Raw genomic sequence first — 17,162 nt, 5'->3', positions numbered from 1 at the left:
TAAACAGAGCAGAATGTCCCATAGAATAGTTATTTTGATTTTTGTGTTACTGCTTTCACTATTATGTTTTTGATTTTTGAGTGACTACTATCTATTGTTTTATTTTACCTTTTCATGTTCCTCGTTTGTATTTGTGACTTGTAAGTATGTACATTTCCTCATGTAAAATAAAATTGCATTGAATAAAATAAATAAACAAGTAATCTGAGAATTTGACAGCTACGTGCACCCAACTTCCGCCTGCCTGTGTCCTACGCTTCCGCCTGACCCTGTGTTATTATTTTTCCTGATACACACGCTTTCGTAGCCGCCTATATCTCGGTCACCTTCTCTATGGCCGCAGCTTCTGGTCCAGCCTGGCACTGTCACCTGCTCTATGGCCGCAGCTTCCGGTCCTGCCTGGCTCTGTCACCTTCTTTAAGGTGGCAGCTTCCGGTCCTGCCTGGCTCTGTCACCGTCTCTATGGCGGCCTTTTCCGATGCCGTCTGGCCCTGTCACCTCCTCTATGGCCGCAGCTTCCGGTCCAGCTTGGCTCTCTCCCCTCCTCTATGGCCGTAGCTTCCGGTGGACTCTGCCCGCTCTAAGATGGCGGCGGTGCCGGTCTTGTTGAGGCCGGTGGAGCCCTTCTCCTCAGACCCGCTGTGCGCGCTGCTGGGCCCGGGGCGGCTGGCCGAGGCCCTAGGGTCGGGCGGCGGGGTGTTGGCGCTGCGGGGCCGGGGCGGCGGAGGGCGGGAGGTGCTGGTGCGGGCGGTGCCGTGGCAGGGGGAGGCCGGTGTGGGGGCCCTCGGTGAGGCCGGTGCGGAGGCCCCGGGTGAGCCCCGCGGGGAGGAGCTCCTGGTCCCCCGCGCCCTCCTCCGCCGCCTCCCGCCGCCCCCGGTGCGGGCCCGTCCTGTGCCGCGGCCCCCGGCGCTCTCGTGGGCGCTGCTGGGGGCCCGGCGCGGCGGGGGCCTGGTCCTGGGCCCCGGGCTGGTGTGGCGCGGGGGCCCCGGGCCCGGGGAGCTGCTGGTGCTGGAGACGCGGCCGGCGCTGCAGGGGCTGCTGGGGCCCCGGACCCGCCTGGCCCTCACCGAGCTGGGGCCCCCGGGGGGTGTGGCCCCGGCCCCACCCCAGCCCCCGCTGGTCTCCGCCTTCGCAGCCCCGGCGGGGGCCCGGGCCTCGCTGCGCACCGTCCCGGGGGACCCTGGGGCCCTGCTGCGGGCCGGGAGGCTGAGGGAGGCGGGGGGCCCGCAGGGGCCCGGGCCGGACAGACAGGCCGCCCTCTGGGTGAGCCGGCGCGGCCTGCGGGGCCTCGGCCTCTTCCACGGGGAGTGGGTCTGGGTGTCAGTGGCAGCAGGGGCACCGCTGCGGGGGGCTGGGGGTCAGCGGGCGGTTGAGGGGCCCCTGACAGGTGAAAGGCCTGGTGACCTGGGGCCCCTGTCAAGTGAGAGGCCAGGTGCTGGTGACCAGGGGCCCCTGGGTGAGACCTCGGTTGGAAGTGATCAGGGGTCTCTGGACCCCGTGCAGTGGCCTCAGGGCGAGAGGGAAGCTCGGGAGGCTCTGGCCCTGCTGCAGAGGGAGCTGGCAGACCCCAGGGACCCCACACTTGTCCACGGGGCATCTACTGACCAAGAACCCGAGGAGGGGCCACAGAAGGGCAAGTCAGAGACACACGGGCCCGAAGCCCTGAGACTGGCCAAAGCCAGCTCCTTGAGGCCAGCATCACAGGAGCCTCATGAAGGGCAGGGTGAAGAGAGCAGGGGGCACCCTGAGGGGTCTGAGGAGACCTCTGGGTCACCCAGCCTGGCGGGTTCCACCGGGAAACACCTGGCAGTGGTGCTGGCCGCCGATCTCTGCCTGGACTATCCAAACAACCAAGTTAATTTTGGGAACATTTGGGGGGATTTAGTAGATGGGACTGACCAAGACTTCTGCGCCGGATGCCTGGAGCCTGACCTCTCCCTCCCAGATGGGACGGCCCTGACCTCTGCTGCACTCTGCTTCAATGTGGCTGCAGAACCCGCATCTGGCAATGAGCTCCTGATCCAGGTGAGTGTCCCCGCAGAGTCCCATCTGGGGAGGAACTGAACTTTGGTAATTGATGAGTCGGTGATCAGAGTTAATCTTCGCCAGGCATCACAGCCTGAGGGGTGGCTGTGGAAATGGATTGCAAATGGATGTCTGGTCACTGCTTACACTGACAGGCCAGTTTGTCACATGTGACATGGTAAGCTGTCCGTCATGTTTATTACAGGAGGCTAAAAACATAAAGGGTAGTGAAGAGGTATGATCAGTCATGGACTCAACCTCCTCTATGAACTATGAAAAAAACAGAAATAGTCTACTCTTGTGTAACAAAATATAGTGCTAACCTTCCAAAAAGTGATTTAACCAAAGCAAAACGTTTGGTTTCTAGCATGGGAGAAACGATACGTTTCCTAAAAATAACTCTCATCCACCAAAAGGTCCCTTGGACAGGAGGCTCAGTGCGTTAGAACCCATCTCCCTTCGGCTTATTTGGCTATACGGTTTTGCGTTAGATTGGCTGGCCCACAGCTTTAGCTTGCAGGATATTGGATTTCCTATGAAATGTAATGATTCTGGCAAATAGTCAATTCTTTTATGGACTCTGGGGGCTAAGCTTTCTTTCTTTTGCCATACCATTCTCTAGAGAAGCAACTACGGATCCTGTGGCACACAGTAACAAGAACTGCACTTATCAACTCTCAGGTCTCCATGTGCCTGAAAGTCTTTGGGAGCATTGAAAGGATGCTCAGCCAGACCAGCCCCTCATCCTCACCTGGCCACTCCAAAAAAGGCCAGGGTTGAAAACTTTTTTCAAGAAAGAGTGGATCTTAGCCAGCACCATCACTACATTCACAGATTTTCGCAACAATTTGATGGAAGGATCCCCAAAGGCAAGATTACAGAACCTGCTTTAGAAGTAGTTAGTTCACCTAGCTTGGGTCCTGTGTTTAGTAAAATGTCACTCTCACTTTTGGAAGAGAGTCCCTCTAAGTGTTTCCCAGATTTCTGTTAGTACACACAGAGAGGAGGGCCAGAGTAGATTTATAGACCTGCAGGTGTTCGCTCCTGATAGAAATGGGGGTCTCTAGTTGGCCAGTTTTACGCTGTCCCAAGTAGGGGCCCTTCCTTCTAGTCAGGGTAAGGGGATTGCACTACTAAAATAACCCTTGCTCACCCCCTAAGTAGCTAGGGACAAGCAGTCTGGCTTCTCTAGAAAGAAATGTGTAAATCATCTGCACATGACGCACATTAATACAGTGAAAACACAAAAAACGGCTCCATACCAGTTTTAGAATAAATGCCAATATTGATCTGTTTAAAACAAGACCAAAATGATGAAAATCCAATACACTGTAATAAAGATATACATTTTGCTAGAATAGACATAAAATACAGTTCCTTGAAGTCAATAGCTCTGTCCAGGGCTATCGCAGTATTGTAAAAAGCAAATCCAACAGTTAAGGCTGACTGAGGTTGCGGGCCAGCTACCATGTCGGGAAGACCCACAAACAGTACCTTGGACATGCAGGGGTTTGGGGACCTGGCGATGAGCTCCAAAGAAGCAGCTTCGCTCCAGAGGATGATGCAGGAGTCGTTGAGCCCTTGAAGTCGCATGCATTGCAGATTGAACTCTGTGAGGTTGAAGTCGGGAGCACCAGTGTCGGGACTGCGACAAAGTGGAGCGGTGCGTTGCTCTCAGGTCACTGTACATTCAGCGGCTCGGTGGTGGCGTCAGTGAGACCAGGGCTGAAGTGTGGCAGTGCTTGCAGGTCACGGTGCAGGCAGCATCTTTATTACTCAAGATCTGTCATTGGTGGGTGCAATGCTGCAGTGTGGGGCGGTGCGATGAGTAACTTATGACCGGTACCCCAAGGCCACGGTGCAGGCTGCGGCACCGATGTTGGCGTGGAGCGGCATTGTTGGGGATACCAGGGTGACGATGTGAAGCGGTGCGAAATGCGGTCCCCACATATCACTGTGCAGCAGCAGCTGGGTGGCGTTCTCTGTGAGGCTGTAGTGTAGTTCCTATTTTCTCAATAGGCCCTGCGCATTGGAATAACATAAACAGTAGTATCGACGAAGAAGTGCGGATCTTCCAGGCCTCCACTGACTATGCTAAACTTAATTGGGGTTGTTACCAACTAGCTCAGAGGTCACTGGAAACTTTCTTGACTGAATAGGAAGTGATCAGCTTCCCTGGCACAGCCAAGAAGGGATTCAGTTTTCCAACAACCGTGCAACATGACAACTTTGCTCCTCAGATCAAGAGTCAATCTCTAGGGTCGTGTGAACAATAGACAGTTATTTTACTCAGTCAGTGGTTGTGCAGGTTACTTTCACAATATGTAGAGAATAGAGAGACGGGCGTTGTCAATAAAGGGTAACATTTATTGAACAGTCTTTCTTCTCGTACAAGAGAAATGAATTGCCACAATTGCAAGACTTGTTATTATAAAAAGTACATACAGTAAGATGAGTATTGCGAAATAATACTGTAAAAGCATTGATATGGTTTCTTAGCCATACAATGGTTTAAAATGAATAAATCATATATACATTCATATATACATTAGGCTAAAATACTCAACTGGTGCTTCTAACTACGCCTACCCCAGTGTACCTGACCTAAGCCTAATACTTGGGAGGGGAGTAAGTAAGTAGCTTTAAGTTAAGTTGGTTTTGCCAAGGTTTGCTTCAAGAATTCTCTCTAAGGGTTTAGTCAACACCATACCTCTGGAATAGAATGATGGAGGTCTGGTATCTCCTTCAGGGGGTCGATATCCCAGTCACCCGCAAGGGTAGCCTGGAAACGCCGGAGCTGGATTTCTCTGCAGGAGAAAAGACAGCGTCTCTCTCAGCGCGTCGAGGAGGAGGAGGGGCAGCGTCCGCGGGCAGCTTGCATCTGCTGGGCTCTTGCAGGGGGACGGCTGTTCAGCTCCTAAGTTCACCACACCATCGTTCGCTAGTTAGCAGCGATAGCAATAGCGATAGCAGCTATGGTATCATCAGCATAACAGCAACTTCAGCAGCAGCGAGACAGCGCTTGCTTAAGGCAACGTTGGTAATATTTATACCTGAAAGGTGCCTTGTTTGACGTAAGTTTTTGGACATTAGACGTCAATAAAGATGTCACTAAGAAGTAATCGTCTATCAGTGCTCATTAGAGTTCTATTACTAATCAAAACATAGCAAGCAGGGATTTCCAGGTTGCTGAGTTTTTATCTTGTTGAAGAACTCGGAGTGTTAATCTAGGAATCTCAGATAGTGACTTCTGCTCTGTCATTGCACTAATTGGTTGCAAAGGAAGTGGCAGAGAAAGCGATTCTGAAATGTGGCTCTGTTCGTGTGAGGCCAGAGACGAGTTTCTGAATATTGCATTTGATCGGTTATGCCAATATAGGGAATAAATGGATTTATAGCCGTATAGGGGCATAAGATCACAGTATCGATCAGGGTCCTAGATTAGAACACTACAAGGCAAGGGTTGCTGTGCAAAGTGTGGGCGATAATCTCTGCAGTGCTTACAGGTCACAGAGCCGTTAGCATCATAATTGACGGCGTCATGCTGATTTTCTGAAAACACACAGTTCCTAGTGCTGGTAGCAGATTATCTTAAAGTCTTTGCTGGTCCCGAGACTACTTGAACTGCCCAAGACAGAAGCAGCAACTGCAGGCCAACCCACAAAAGTAACACACAGCAATGGGGCATTACTCCTCCTGGCAGCTCTTCCAGGTCTTCTTCTTTACAGGTTTCTTAATCCAAAAGAATTGTAAAGTTCTGGCGTTTTAGGTCTAATACTTTTACCTCTTTTTCCATTTGAAGTTTTTCTTCATAAAGTCTCTCTGGCTCAGCAAACTCAGTTCTGTCCTCTTTAGTCCAGCCACACTACAGGGGGTGAAGACCACATTGTGCAGAGCAGCCAGAGCCTATTTAGGTGTCAGTGACCACTCCTCCCACCGCTCTAGCACAGGATAGCCCATCAGCATATGCAGGCACTCCTCAACTCCCTTTGTGTGAGGGTCTGGAGTGAATGCGCAAACAGCCCCTGTCGGTCTAAAACTAGATGGCAAATCCACAAGCGGGCATAGGCGCACAGGATGGTTTAGCAAGAAAATAACCCCTTTGTAAAAGTGACATTTTCAAACACAATTTACTAAAATGTTATTTAATTCGGAGGTCAGGGAACCTAAACTCCATTTCTCCATCTTGTTCCAATTGAACGTTACACTTGTAAAATGTTACAAGGCATCTCCAATGATCACCTATGGGAAAGACAGCCTTTCAATATTGAAAAATGAAATTCATAGTATTTCACTATCCGGACATGTAAAACACACCAGCACATGTCCTACCTTTCATATAAACTGCACCCTGCCCATGGGGCTACATTGGGCCTACCTTAAGGGTTATTTATATGTAATAAAAGGGAAGGATAAGGCCCTTCAAGTGGGTGCGCTTGCCAGGTTGACATGGCAGTTAAAAACTGCTTGCGCAGACACTGCAGTGCCAGGTCTGAGACACATTTAAAAAACGCTTTTTGTGTGGGTGGCACAATCAGTGCTGCAGTCCCACTAGTAGCATTTGATTTACAGGCCCTGGGCACATGCAGTGCACTTTACTAGGGATTTACCAGTAAATGCAATATGCCAACCCTGGAGAACCAATTATAGCACAATTTACAGCAGTAGCACTTGCACTTTAGCGCGAAATAACTGAAAAAGTACGCAGAGACTCTAAACTAGCAAAAAGGAAGTCTAGCATACTATCAAAAACAGGAGGTCAGAAAGTAAAAAGACATGGTAAACATGGCAAAAGATGATAGGTCTGACGCATGTCCTCTCTAGCTGAGTAGAGACCTACCCACCCACCTGGGAGTTCTCGCCACTAAGGCAGCAGAACCTTGACAGACCATTAGCATTGACAGGTTCTCTGCCAGGGCGGTGTTCCACCGTAAAGTCAGTTCCCTGTAGTGAGATGGACCACCTCAACAGTTTAGGGTTCTTACCCCCTTATCTGCATTAGCCATCAAAGGTGCCTGTGGTCTGTCTGAACTCTGAAAGAGTCCCAAACAAGTAGGGCCTTTGCTGCTTCAGTGCCTAGGCCACAACAAAAGCTTCTCACTCAATTGCACTCCACCTCTGTTCCCTGGGGTGTAGTCTCCGACTATAGGCTGGTCTAGACCCACTTCATTCAGGTGAGAGCACAGCTCCCACACCATGCTCTGAAGCATTGGTCTGCACGACAAATTCCTTGGAGATGTTGGGTCCCTTAAGCACGAGTGCCATGCACATGGCTGACTTCAGGTCATCAAAAGAAGACTGACTGGCACGAGTCCAGATAACTTTAGTTGGCTGCTTCCTTGAAGTCGGCTCAGTCAAGGGGGTGGCAACGGTGCCATAGCCTTTGACAAATCTCCTATAATCTGTGAGACTTAAAAAAAGGCTCTCGCCTACGTCTTGGTCTTGGGGTTGTCCCAAGCCAGGATGGTGTCGATCTTAGGTTGTAGAGGTGCCACCTGGCCGCTTCCTACCTGGTTCCCTAAGTACACCACAGACACCTGCCCTACCTGGCACTTACTGGCCGTGCTAGTGAGGCCCGCCTTCTGTGGAGTCTTCAACACTTCCCAGAGGTGGTACAAGTGATCATCCCTGCTGGAACTGAACACAATCGGTCATCCAGGTAGGCAGGACTGAAATACTACAGTCCATCGAACCCCTGGTTGACCAATCTCTGAAAGGCGGCAGGGACAGTCTTCAACCCAAAGGGCATCACTTGGAACTGATAGTGCCCCTCTGGTGTTGAAAATGCTGACCTCTCCTTGGCCCCGTAAGTCAAGGCAATCTGGCAGTACCCAGATGTTAAATCAGATATGCTGAAGAACTTGGCAGCTTCCAACCGATCTACGAGCCATCAGCTTTGGGAATAAGGTGCTCGTCAGTTCTGGTGACTGCATTAAGCCCACTGTAGTCCAAGCTACACCGAAGCTCAGGAGTGGCATTGGGTGCCACAGCTCCTGGGACCAAGACCACTGGGTTGGAGGGCTCTATCACCTCTAACACCAGCATCTTAGAAACCTCTTTGATGTTGGCTTTGACCCTGTCAATCTGTAGATTTTGTGCTATACAGGAGGACTGTCCCCAGTGTCCACGTCATGGTTATACAAGTGGGTGACACACGGGGTCAGGAAGAACAGCGTGGGAAACTGCCCGACAGCTGTTGAGTTACTCTGCTGCTATGGGGTCAGCGTAGGATGGCGCCCCGATATAGGGAGCGCAGCGGGCACGCCGTCAGCGCGCCGAAGTCGCGCCTAAGTCCAGCCCGTCTGCGCCCGTCCGCGGCCGGGCGGGCCCAGGGGCTAGGGATGCTGCCATTTCCATACCTTATTCTCCTTCTGCTCTTAAGTGCCTACACGCCTTTGCCAGTCCTCTCTCCCCCGACACCTGGACTCGCATTACATCTCTCGGCATTGCAGGCACCCCATCCCCCCATCTTGCGTCGATGCCAGCACCTATGGCTTCGGCTCCCATTGAGTCACAGATACGGGTTCTATACCTAAATACCCGCTCCATGGTTAAGCACCAAGCCGACATCTTACACCTACTTTTGACTGAGAGTCCTTATGTCCTATTGTTATCAGAGACCTGGCTCACTGATGATTCACTTCCTGACATCTTGGCTGCATTACCCCCAGACTACTTCCTGCTGAACACCAACCGTTCAGGGGGTCGCTCCGGGGGGGGGTGGCGGCGGTAATACGTAAGGATCTGAAGATCATTACCTCCGCAGCTATGACCCTGCCGGAAGTGGACACCCTGGTCCTCAGTCTCGGGACTGAGGCAGGGGCAGTCACCCTTATGGTACTCTATCGCCCTCCCCACCCTATGCCATCCTTTCCTTCATCTTTCATTGATTAGCTAACCAACATTGCTACCTCCTCCCCCGTATTGTCATCATTGGTGACTTTAATTACTGGTTCCAGCACGAGGACGCTGGCCCGCATGCTTCCGAATTGTTCGAGGGTCTTTCGAGCCTGAACTTCACCCAACTAGTCAGGTCTGCCACCCATAAGGGCGGCCACATCCTCGATCATATCTGGACTCATGGGGTCAAGTCCTCCCGCCCACTAATAACACCTTGTGTGTGGTCAGATCATCTCATGATCGACACCACAATATCGGCGGTTGGCCAGATTAGGGTCCCCCCGCGGGAGGGCGGCATGGCCCGCAAGTGGAAGGCTGTCGACTCCCCCAAACTACTAGCCCATCTGTCTCAAACTCGTCCTTTGTTACCTAATGACATCGGTACTGATAAGCTTTATGGGTTGGTAGCAGACTGGCTTACGACAGCCAGTGACATCTTGGCCCCCCTAACTAAGTTCCCTCAATCCCGGCACAGTAATTCCCACAAATGGTTTACCCCCCATCTCAAATCCCTCCACTTGGAACTTCGCCAACTCGAGCGCAAGTGGAGGAGAGACTACCACCCCCTAAGTAGAGATGCCTATGTGGTCGCCCGCAATAGGTACAAACTTGCCATTCTCACAGCAAAAAAAGCCTACGCTTCAGGAAAAATTTTATCTGCCCCCTGTCAATCTAAAGAAATTTTCAAAGTCCTCAACGAATTTACTTCCGACCCCAGGACACTCCCTACCCAGGCCCCCACACAGGAAGCATGTAATACTCTTAGCACCTATTTTATCGAAAAAATTGTATTGATTAAGGACACCATTCCAGTTACTTCTCCTGGCGCTGGTTTTGTTTCCCCTCCTCACAATACCTTTTCGTTCACACAATTCCCTCTCCTAGACCCCATTTCTCTGGCCACTCTTGCCACTCGTATCAAGTCCGGATCCCCAGACGACTGCTGACCCCCGTCCATACTCCAGGACATCTGCCACTCCTTACCCGACTGCATTCTCCCCCTGTTAAACTCTTCTCTTTCTTCCGGTACGGTGCCTGGCTCCTTCAAGAAAGCCGTGCTGGTGCCCCTTTTGAAGAAGCCAGGGGCCGACCCCGCTGTCCCAGCGAATTACCGTCCTATTTCCCTCCTACCTTTCTTTTCTAAAATCCTGGAGGCCCACGTCACTACCTGTCTCTCACAGTTTATCGAGAGTTCCAACTTTCTCGAGACCAACCAGGCCGGCTTCAGACCCGGCCACTCTACGGAGACAGTGATCTTGGCCGTGCTGGATGCCTTGAGAGACGGGGTTGACAAGGGTACCCCCCAGGCCTTGGTATTATTAGATCTGTCGGCCGCCTTCGACACGGTGGATCATAACATCCTTTTCCACCGTGTCGAGCAGGCTGGCATCCAGGGCCTGGCGCTGGCCTGGGTCAAATCCTTCCTGGCAGGCAGGTCTCAGACCCTCAGCCTGGGCACTTTCAGGGCTCCTAGGGAGCACTCGCCCTGCGGGGTCCCCCAGGGTTCTTCCTTATCCCCTCTTCTTTTCAATCTCTATCTTCGCCCCCTTCTTTCTTTGAGGCAGTGGGACGTCACCGTGTTTAATTACGCGGACGACCTGCAACTCTTCCTTCCTCTCACCTCCTCTTCTGCTATCCCCAACTTCCAGGCAGTCATGTCCCACATTCTCCAGTGGATGGGCCACAACCAGCTAAAATTGAACCCCGGCAAGACGGAGCTCCTCCTTCCCGGTAGGAGCGCCACCTCCTGGGGGCCACAATTCTGGCCGGCGGAACTTGGTCCTTCTCCCACCCCTATGGCCTCGGTGAAGAGTCTAGGGGTCACAATTGACTCCGGTTTATCCCTTGGGCCACAGGTGGGGACGGTGGCCTCGTCCTGTATTTACCAGCTGCGCAGGATCAGGAAAGTGGCATCCCTCTTCACACCTGATGCCCTCCTGCAGGTCATCATGGCCCTCGTCCTCTCCCGCTTAGATTTTTCTAATGCGATTTATCACGGTCTGCCTAAAACATCGGTGGCTAGACTGCAAGTGATTCAAAATCAAGCGGCGAGATTGGCCCTAGGGATCCCGAAGTGGCAATCCGCCAGGCCCCTCCTGCCCAAACTCCACTGGCTCCCTGTCACCGCAAGGGCGGCCTTCAAGATCGGCTGCCTTACTTTCAAATCGCTAACCGGGCCCTGTCCCGCCTTTGTGAAATCTCTTATTAGACCCTACTGCCCATCCCGGAATCTGAGATCCTCTCATCTTCACTTCTTGACTGTCCCCCCCTACAAGCTCTGCAGATCCGGAGGCCGGAGATTCGCACACCTGGCCCCCAAGCTCTGGAACTCTTTTCCTCTTTCTCTCAAAACTTCTAATTCCCTGATACTTTTTCGTAAGTCCTTAAAGACTTGGCTTTTCCCTCAATCTGGTTAGTCCTTCTGTCCTCTCTATGTCCAACCAGCGCCAGGAAACCCATGGTGTCAGTGCGCTCTATAAACTAAACCAGTGTGACATTCTGGTCATACCAACATTTCATCTCTTCCTGGCTGGCTTCAGGGTTCTCCTGATCAAGTCTCCTGAAGCGTACAGTCTGGTTTCTAAAGGCCAGCATGTAGATAAATACATCCTGGGGTTAGGGGTTTCCTGGGAGCTGTCTCTCAGCCTTCTTTCACAAGATTTAGAGCTCCTCTCACAGGGTGCCCATACAGCAACTCAAAAGGACTGAACCCTAATAACTTCTTCGCTACTTCCCTGTAAGCAAAGAGCAGGCATGGCTAGAGGACGTCCCACTTAGGCCTCATGGGGTTGATTAGACCCTTGATCATGCCCTTCAGAGTTTGGTTGAATCTCTCCACCAAACCATTACCTTGGGAGATGGTAAGGAGTGGTGAACTTGCAGGTTACACCACACTCCTCCAACAGGGATATCCTATACTTTGATATGAAATTGGTACCCTCGTCATATACCATGTCTGTGGGGAACCCCACACCGGAAAAGATCCCCATCAACTCCTGGTCCTCCATGGTTGCAGTCGTTGTCCTGAGAGAGATAGCATGGTCCACCAAGACTCGATATACCTGTGGTTCATGGCTGTCTTGGGGTTTAGAGGACCCACAATGTCCATCCCCACTTTCTCAAAAGGGGTGCATACAATCGTAAAAGTTTGGAGAGGAGCCTTATACTTCCTCTCACTCTTACCACTTGCCTGGCAAGTTTGGCAAGAACTACAATGTTGCTTTCACATTTGGGGCCAAAAGAAGCTGGTGACAATCCTGTCAAAGGTTTTGTCCTACCCTAAATGACCTGCCAAAGGCATGTCCTGAGCCAGACCTAGTAGGAAGGCCCTTAATTGCTGGGGTATCACCATCACACGGGCTGACCAAGGCTCAGCGACCTTAGGCTCACTGTATAGGAGACCATTCTAGTAGATCCAGTGTGATCCAGACTGATCACCAGATGCGTGGCCTCCAGCCTGCTGCTGTAAACTAATCCAAGAAGGGCATTCTCCCTGCCAAACTCTTCCCTGGTGGGACCCCCCCACCCTCTCTTGCTGCTAATGGGTCAGCTCTGATACGCCCCCCGTTCAGCCACTTGTTCCCCTATAGGTTCCAGGGTACCCCTCTTGAGTTCAGCCTCCTCTTGGACTGTGGGAACCTCAGGAGCGGTGCACCCCCTTGCCCTTTCTCTCGGCGGGCACCTGGTAAACTGTTTTCAGGCTCCAGGCCCTTCTGATCACCCTTCCCGGCTGCCATGGACCGAGTGGTCAAGCATTTCCACTCTGGCAACCCAAGCATCTCCAAGTGAGACTTGATCTCAACATCCTTCCACAAGGACTGCTCTAGGTTGTTTCCTAGCAGACAATCTAGAGCAGAGGTCTTCAAACTTTTTGATGCCGAGACCCCCTTGTAAAACCTTTTTAGGGGTAAGGACCCCCTTCTGACAAAAGTTTCTAGAAACTGGTACTCATCATCATCTTTTGACAACCATAAATGCGCCTGTTAGACCTCATCACATCCATCCATCATTCATCCACCCACACTTTCACACATCCATCCATCATTCATCCATGCAACCTTTTATCCATCCATACATCCATCCACCCTTTCGTCCTCCCATCCATACAGGCATCCTTAATTCATCCACCCTTTCATCCATACATCCATCCACCCACCCTTTCATCCATCCACCCACCCATCATTCATCCTCCCACCGTTTCACACATCCATCCATCCATGCATCATTCATCCATGCAACCTTTTATCCATCCATACATCCATCCATCGGTCCACCCTTTCATCCTTACATCCATACATCTATCCTTCATCCATCTATTCTTCACCCATCCACCCTTTCATCCTTACATCCATACATCCATCCTTCATCCATCCACCCTTTCATCCTTCCATTCATACATACATCCTTTACCCATCCACCCTTCCATCCATCCACCCATCATTCATCCACCCACATTTTTACACATCCATCCATCATTCATCCATGCAACCTTTTACCCATCCATACATCCATCCACCCATTCATCCTCCCATCCATACATCGATCCATCATCCATCCACCCTTTCATCTATCCACCCACCCACCCTTTCATCCATCCACCCATCATTCATCCCCCCACCTTTTCACACATCCATCCATGCATCATTCATCCATGCAATCTTTTATCCATCCATACATCCATCGTTCATCCATCCACCCTTTCATGCATCCATTCACCCATCATTCATCCACCCATCTTTTCACACATCCATCCATCATTCATCCATGCAACCTTTTATCCATCCATACATCCTTCATCCAGCTACCCTTTCATCCTTCCTTCCATCCACCCTTTCATCCATCCACCCTTTCATCCATCCACCCTTTCATCCACCCATTCATCATTCATCCACCCACCTTTTCACACATCCATCCATCCTTCATCCTTACATCCATCCATCCACCCATCATTCATTCACCCACCTTTTCTGTGCCTTTCTCATGGGGGAGGGGGGGGTCAGTATCTCTCTGCGTGTTTTTCCTTTTTTCCGGATCATGGGAGGCAGTAGGGCATCTCTGTGCCTCCCTGCGGGGGATGTGTCACGGGACCCACAGCTCCAGGCGCGCAATATCCATTGACCTCAAAGGGCAGGCTACACTACAGCCTGCTCCCCCAGCCCCCCTCCCCCACTTCCCCAGCTCGAAACGGCTTCAGGGACACACTCAGCCACACCCGAGTACTTGACAAGTCTTTTACTTGTTAATGAGGCTTCGATGTTTTTCACACCTCGGTGTGAATTAGGCCTCGCCATGAGCACCCTCATCAGCCCAAGCCAGGGACAGAATCTGCGACCCCCTTCAGAGGACTCCACGACCCCCCTCGGGGTCGCGCCCCACAGATTGAAGACCTCTGATCTAGAGGCATGGCGGGCATCCCAACCATCCTCAAGGGACCTGATGACTTCACCCACACCCCTCAAAGGGAACCAGTGCCACCTTACATTGCTGCTCTTCAGTTAACTAAAGCAAATACTTGGTGGATTACACCAGGGACTACTTGCTCCTCAGATACCAGGTGACACCGGACTGAGGGGTGGGAGGGGGGATCTTTACCCTGGGTACTAGTTTGGGGCCCTTTAGAGAACTCCCTTCGCTTTACCCTTGTTCCCCCACTCTTCTGCTGGGGACCCTGCCCACCTTTGGTAGAGCCTCCCCCCATACACCTTCTTGTGGACCCTGGTTCTCACCTAGCGGTCGGCCTCCATAGCAAACTGTCACATTACTGCCCTTCACCCAACCATCCTGTGATCTGCAAAAAGAATCTACATGTTCTGACCAGGTCTGATCCCTGTACTTGTCAGGAATGAGGCCGTAACTGGTGAGGAGGGCCTCCTTCATTTCAGTATGGGTGAGATTGAATCCCTTACCTAACGCTAACAATATGTCCCTCCCCTGTGAAGTGGTTCCACAATCCTACCCCCAAATTTCTATCAGAGACCCCATTCATGTGGATAGATGCCTCATACCCCTGGGACCACCTTTGCATGTCCTCTTCCTTGTTAGGCTTGTCCTACATTTTTGGGAATGTCTCATATTCTTTCAGAGTGCACTGAGGAATTGCTGCCGCCATCCGTGCTGGATTTACTCACGAACTCCAGCTCCTTGATACCACACTCATGGTCTAAGCATCTTTTGTGACTCCATCTTAAGCCTCTCCAGCTCTATTTGATGCCTCCTAGCTTCTCTCCTGTCCTCCACAGGCCTTGGAAAATCCCCAAAATGTTATTAGACCTGCAGATATGTGACTTCAATAATGTACTCGGCGTAATTATAATGCTCTTGACCCATAAACTAGTTTTAAATTATGTGATCCCGGGCAAGTATTTTAATTCAATGAGACACCATTTTCTTCTTTATCACATGAGAGCACCTTCAAATACACAAGTTCATCTTGTCAGCGGTACAGAACATGCTTTTGTTTGATTTATTAGACTAAACTTTTGCTCCATATATAATAAAAAATCTAGCCATATGTAGGATACACATGACCACTGACTTGCCTCAGTTCATTAACCGCATTGTCATCAGCACGGGGGCAGTAATGTTTCTCAACTCGTGTTTAAAATCTGTTGCTTTTATTAACTGCATAACTAAAGCATGAAGTAGCAGCACAGTCATTTGCAATCAGCAGATTTTGCATTGAAATGCCCACAGTATTTCCCAGTGACTTGTGGTTTTAAAACTATATGGGAGATTATGTAGCCTAACGGCTAGGGTAGTCGACCTTTAATGTGGGGAACTGGGTTCAAGTCTCGCCAACGACTCTCAATGTCCTGTGATTCCGAGCAAATTATTTAATCTCCCCGTGCCTAACAAAAAAATAAATAATGAATCTGTCCGTCTGTAACAAAACTGGTGCTCATGTAAAGCACTCTGATACCTTCTTGTCAAGTTTGTGCTATATAAAACTATGGAAAATATATATATATATATATATATATAGATATATATATATATATATATATATATATCCTACTGGCGGTCGCCAGTAGGTATATATAGTTAGGATTTTTTCTCTATGGGATTTTTGAAAATTCTATGTCTAATAACTTTGGCGTTTGTGGACGGAATTGGCTGAAATTTTCAGGAAAATGGAACATTTTGTTTCTGAGCAGCACCTGACAATTTGGGGGGGGTTTCATCAAGGGGGGGCCGAGAAAAAAGGGGGGTCCCAAAACGCGTTTTTCCCATGTTAATTTCCATAGGGCGGTTGGCCTCACTTTTAGCTCGAACGGCTGAATGGATTTGCACGAAACTTGGCAAAATTGGAGGGACTGTTAGCCCGATGTGCCTTTGCTAGGTCTCAATATATGTGCTCCAGTGGATTTTGAGTAATTTAGGTTCAAAAAAAGATATATATCTGGGCGGAGCCTAACCACACATCTGATCTGATTGGCTGTCAGCACTTCATCCAAGAAGTGTTGGCAGCCATCTTGGGACCAATATACATGATAGCACCTCATTAAAAAGCATTGTAGTTAATAGAGGGTTTTAGGACTTTAGTTACATTATAAATCATTTGTTGATGGTACCATACTCGTTTTAGGAATTGTGGTGGGTTCTAAGGTGATTTTACCATGTGAAAAAACCTTCTGCTGTGATATCATGAATATTGTTTGAAAGAAAACTAATATCTCATGATTTTCCCACAGTGGTTTGGAAGGGGATCTATAAGCTAAACTGAAAGCATATTTTCTGTAAATTCAAATTATCTTTCTCAGTCATGTGAAAATGAAGTCTGACATTCTCAGTAAAACATGTACATCCAACAAGGACAGAGACTGTCAGTTGATTCCTTTGTGTTCTACTGCAGCTTCCTAGAGTGTTCTAAAGAACAACTAGAGCGCTAACAGTCCTACTTATTACAAAGGTATGGCACACCTGAAGCCATCTTGATTGGAATAAAGTGGTAACTCTTAAAACATTTAATTTAAAAAGGAACAAAATGAGGGGGTATATTATGCAATTGAAGGTATTATTAGTGCTGCAGAAAGAAAAATTAGTGCACATTTTGAGTGACTTTTCAAATCCTCTTCTATTTCATTAAAAAATTCTGACATGCAGTCTCCCAAAATGGCCACCAGAGACAAAAGATCCCAAATGTAGCCCAAATATCACCCAGATGTAGCCCAAGTATAGCCCAATGACAGAATGTCCCAGAGTGTTCTAAAGAACAACTAGAGCGCTAACAGTCCTAC

General features: G+C 50.0%; 1 protein-coding gene across 1 annotated transcript in view; it reads left to right on the top strand.

Annotated features, from left to right (window-relative positions):
* The first annotated feature begins 549 nt into the window (after window positions 1-549).
* PEX6 (peroxisomal biogenesis factor 6) overlaps window positions 550-17,162 on the top strand; it is a 141,099-nt gene continuing 124,486 nt past the window's right edge. Inside the window, exon 1 of the mRNA XM_086925819.1 lies at window positions 550-2,025. Coding sequence (XP_086781945.1) covers window positions 586-2,025 — 1,440 coding nt within the window. The 5' untranslated portion in view covers window positions 550-585. The remainder of the gene's footprint in view (window positions 2,026-17,162) is intronic.

The sequence above is a fragment of the Lissotriton vulgaris genome, chromosome 6, assembly GCF_964263255.1.
Source record: "Lissotriton vulgaris chromosome 6, aLisVul1.2, whole genome shotgun sequence".
NCBI lineage: Eukaryota > Metazoa > Chordata > Amphibia > Caudata > Salamandridae > Lissotriton > Lissotriton vulgaris.
The sequence above is the reverse complement of the archived record's forward strand: the minus strand, read 5'-3'. Positions and strand labels throughout refer to the sequence as shown.